Consider the following 4,116-nt stretch of genomic DNA (forward strand, 5'->3'; position numbering starts at 1 on the left):
ACCTACTAATAAATTAAGGTTAAGGTAGTTTAGTTGTTAACGTAAGTACGTTTCGTTTAACGTTAATTTAAATTTAAGTAGTAGTAGTAGTAGTATTAATTAATTATTATTAATTAAATTAATTAATAGTAGTAGTCTCTCTCTCTCTCTCTCTCTCTCTCTCTCTCTCTCTCTCTCTCTCTCATCGAAGTGACAGGCAGTTCTTTCTCGGAGAAAGATCGGCTCAATGTCAGCTTCAATTCATTCGAGTTCATCTCTGCTTGGATCTTTCAAATCATCCATCGTTACTAACTTTGTGTATTCTTTCTCAAACTTACTAGTAAAGCATAATTCTACACCAAGAAAAATATCGCTTTGACATGTTGTCCATGCATACGCAAATTCTTGTAAAAGATGGCTGTATATGTTTAGTCGGATTTCAAAGAACTTTAAAATCGACTTTGTGCCAAGAAAAACTCAACTTGAACAGTCTTACTTCGTTCAACGTAATACCCATCTGTAATATTTTTAATGCATAGACTAGCAGAGGCTGCATAAAATCTCTTTGTACTCTTTAAACAGAGAATATCTTCTATTTATTAATTTATCTCGGATTTTTATACAATAAGTGCAACAATTTGCAATCAAAACATTTAAAGACATTTGAGAGATAACAATAAAATTTTCATTTAATCAGTTAAGTAATCGCGAAATCATTGGATCCGACAACGAAATTATGAATATGCATTTTCTGCGTATATCATTTATGATAAAAAGGAAAATGTGCTCTTGGCAAATTTGTAAAAGTACGTTATTTCTTTTCCATTCTCATGCCAAAGAAATGAGAATCCTACGCCGTTTTCATTTATAACCAAAAACTCACAGCGTCATTAGCGAGATCCTACGTTACAATAGCGCGTTAAATGTTCCGAGAAGTTAGTAGACGTAAAACAAATTTTGACAAATGTTCTGCATGCCAATAAGCATTGAAAAATTCGACCAACCCGTCTTGTTACCAATTTTTTCACACAATTCCGTATTTGTGTAAAAGTAGTTACGATATTAAGTTACGAAGCATCATTGAGCTGACGCAGCCACTATTTGTAACGAAAAGCAGCAAAATAATAAGAATAAACTTTAAAAAAGAAATTAAATGATAAATTTTCATTTTATTTAATTATGTTAAGGATAATATATATTTTTTCAAAACAATGAAAAGGAACTAATAAAAAGTTATGAACAAATTAACACTTTTATTTATATCACTTTGTTATTGACTGCAGCAAAGAAAGCAATTATTATAAAATTCTTTAATATAATATAATGGTTTATACATTTAGATTCAGTGAGGAAAGAGCAACATCAATCGTATTAAAGAATTTTACAACAGTTGTAAAGCTTTCTTTGTTGAATGCAGCCCTTGTAAATGCATGAATCAATAGTATTATTACTGGAAAATAGTACATGTTATAAATTTATTATCGCTCACCATGGTCGTCTTCGTAGATGATCACCACCTTGGTCCAATTAAAGAACTCCATGATGTCCTGATAAGCGGTGTTGAGCAGACTTTGTGCGGGATAAAGATTAATGCTGAACTCTTTCGCTTCCGTCTCCAGGTCCAGCCTGGCCTCGAGATGTGGAATGTCGAGAGCGTCGCAGATACTGTGAATATGTTGACCCAGGATCGGATCCGAAGGTCCGAAGACCGCCTGGACGCCGTGCTTGACTTGCTGGCACGCTGCAACAAAAAGTGACATGCGCGTTTTAGCACGAATAGCTTTTTTGGCAAATTTGTTGAGCAAGTAAGATGGTAGCAACGTATACTAACAACTTGGCAACAAACTTGATTCGAGTATAACTTGGCAACTCTGCGTCCGTATTAACGAGCGATAATTCAAGCGGATACTCTCGAAATGAATTTTCGAAACTCTGATTTTAATTATCCGGAGAAAAATCGCGAGTGTAATGCTGCTATTAGTTTAATCAAGTTTTTCCTTCTTTTACGTAATTAACGTTTCTCCATCCAATCTCCTTCCCGTTCTCGCGACGAGAGAAAAGAAAGCGATTAACTCGAAATTACGAGTTTTCCCCGTACCGTTAATGCCGACATAATAATGCCGTGTCACGGTCGATAATCCACCCCAGAGCATGGCCAAGAAAACCGCCGTAAATTGAGGGTAACGCCGCATTAAAGCTACACTACGTGTAAAACACGATCGTGCTATTCGCCCTCCCTTACGCCACTTTGAGACTATTGCGCGAGCATAAGGGTCAGTTGTTGTACGTACAGAATAACCGAACCTGAAACGTACTGGCACACCCGACGTTATCTCGTGTAAGTTCCAAGTGTTACCGCACGTCCGGCCAACGTTAGACAACCGACCGACCCAGAGTTACTCGGCCATTGCTTCACCCGTCCACAGGAACAAACCCGCCTGCACGCTTGTGTCTCTGTCGCCAAGTTAATTTACGTTGTCACACGCGGACAGAAATCGATTTTCGGAGCGTGCCGAACTCCGAAGTTACCACCGCGTCTGGGAAACAACAAGACAACGTTAGTTAGATCAAGTGCCACGAATAGCGAATCTCGGTAAACGTGAGCGCTATCGCACTTCCGGATTGCTCGCGAGTTACAGCGCGTAGTGCAGCGTGACGATTGTCACGTGAGAAGCTGCAAGGAATTGCGAAGCAAATAGAAGAGATATGCGCAATCTACGTAAACGCGTAAATGCTGAAAATGACGCTTGCCAAGCTCTTGTTGTATATACCGTTATATACCGTTGGGGTAAAATCTGTAAAATCATGTAAACATTTAATTACCAAAAATTTTTATCAGTACAAGGTGACAAGAAAGTTTGATCACAAAACGTTGTGTCCATCAAATTTACATTAGTAACGTATATAATATTTATAAAAAAAATACTTTGGAGCATTAGTTATATTTTATTAAATACCAAAAATAAATGATTAACATTCAAAATAGTCACTTTTAGATTTAATACATTAAGCTTTATATGTTATTAATCAGATAACAAGCTGATGTCATTTATTATCATGACATTAAAATAAATCGAAATTTTAATGTCATAATAACATCAGTTCGTTACTTGAGTAATGATTTGACACATAAAACTTTGTGGTAAAATTTTTTTATCTTATAGAGTAATGCAGTGATAAATAAATGTTTAGGTTTATAGAAGCTATTAGCAATATAGATATGGTAAAGCTTCTTTCGGGTTTCAAAAATGCTCTTTTCATGATAGATGATTAAGCCGTCCCGTACAGTTATCTCTGATTATCACAAGAGAACAGTGGAAAAGATCAACGAGAAGCTGGAAGCCAGCGAGTAATGGCTTCTTGTGCAGTGAGATAATGGGTTTTCGAGGTTCCATTATCATTCCACGTTACGGTGGTGATATCGCCGTCATTATATGCGGATTACAACAATCCGGATGGTTCCTTTCTTTACAGTTTCTTTTTCGTTTCTAATGACACCAGTAATACAAAGCTGCGAAGAAAATACTGAGCAATTAAAATAAAATTTAATACGAATAGTTAATAGTTCATAGCGTTTCAATGTCAAATTAAAAATTTGTCGTCGATTTAATAGAAGAAGTATTCGCATTTCACAAAAAATATATTTATAAAATAATTTTTTTCGTCACTTCAGTGTAAGATCTTAATAATAAATAGTTCGATCGCGAAAATATTATATGTAATTACGTTATGTTTATCTAAAGACAAGTATAATGTAATTAAGAAGCAAAATTATCAAAAAAGAAATGTTTTTTTTCATTTATATATGTATAAACTTATATATGAATTTATTTAATTTATTGCGTGTTTAATTAATTTAACATTTACAGCATTTCTGTCTATATATTTTTAAATGCATTGCTTCAATCTACTCAGCATTAAGTTTACAAATTATTAAGCCATAGTAAGCAAGTGGAGGTAAATGGTTAAGGCTAAAATAAACTTTCAGTCGATTCGTACTGGCGCTCAAAGGGCAAAGCGTGGAAAAATCAAGTTGGCTGTAAACGAGTCTCTCTCTCGAAAGTAAACGAGGTTTAATTCGTTGCTTAATAGGATGATCGTTAGCTTCGAGAAACGTGCCTTCTCTCTCTCTCTCTC

The 4,116-nt window shown here is 35.2% G+C and overlaps 1 protein-coding gene across 1 annotated transcript in view; it reads right to left on the reverse strand.

Moving 5' to 3' along the window:
- Positions 1–4,116, reverse strand: part of LOC105625941 (glutamate receptor ionotropic, kainate 2) — a 136,192-nt gene that overhangs the window by 82,337 nt on the left and 49,739 nt on the right. The window contains exon 3 of the mRNA XM_012207252.1: positions 1,469–1,720. Within this exon, the coding sequence (XP_012062642.1) occupies positions 1,469–1,720 (252 nt within the window). The remainder of the gene's footprint in view (positions 1–1,468; positions 1,721–4,116) is intronic.

The sequence above is a fragment of the Atta cephalotes genome, assembly GCF_000143395.1.
Source record: "Atta cephalotes unplaced genomic scaffold scaffold00004, whole genome shotgun sequence".
Taxonomy (NCBI): Eukaryota; Metazoa; Arthropoda; class Insecta; order Hymenoptera; family Formicidae; genus Atta; species Atta cephalotes.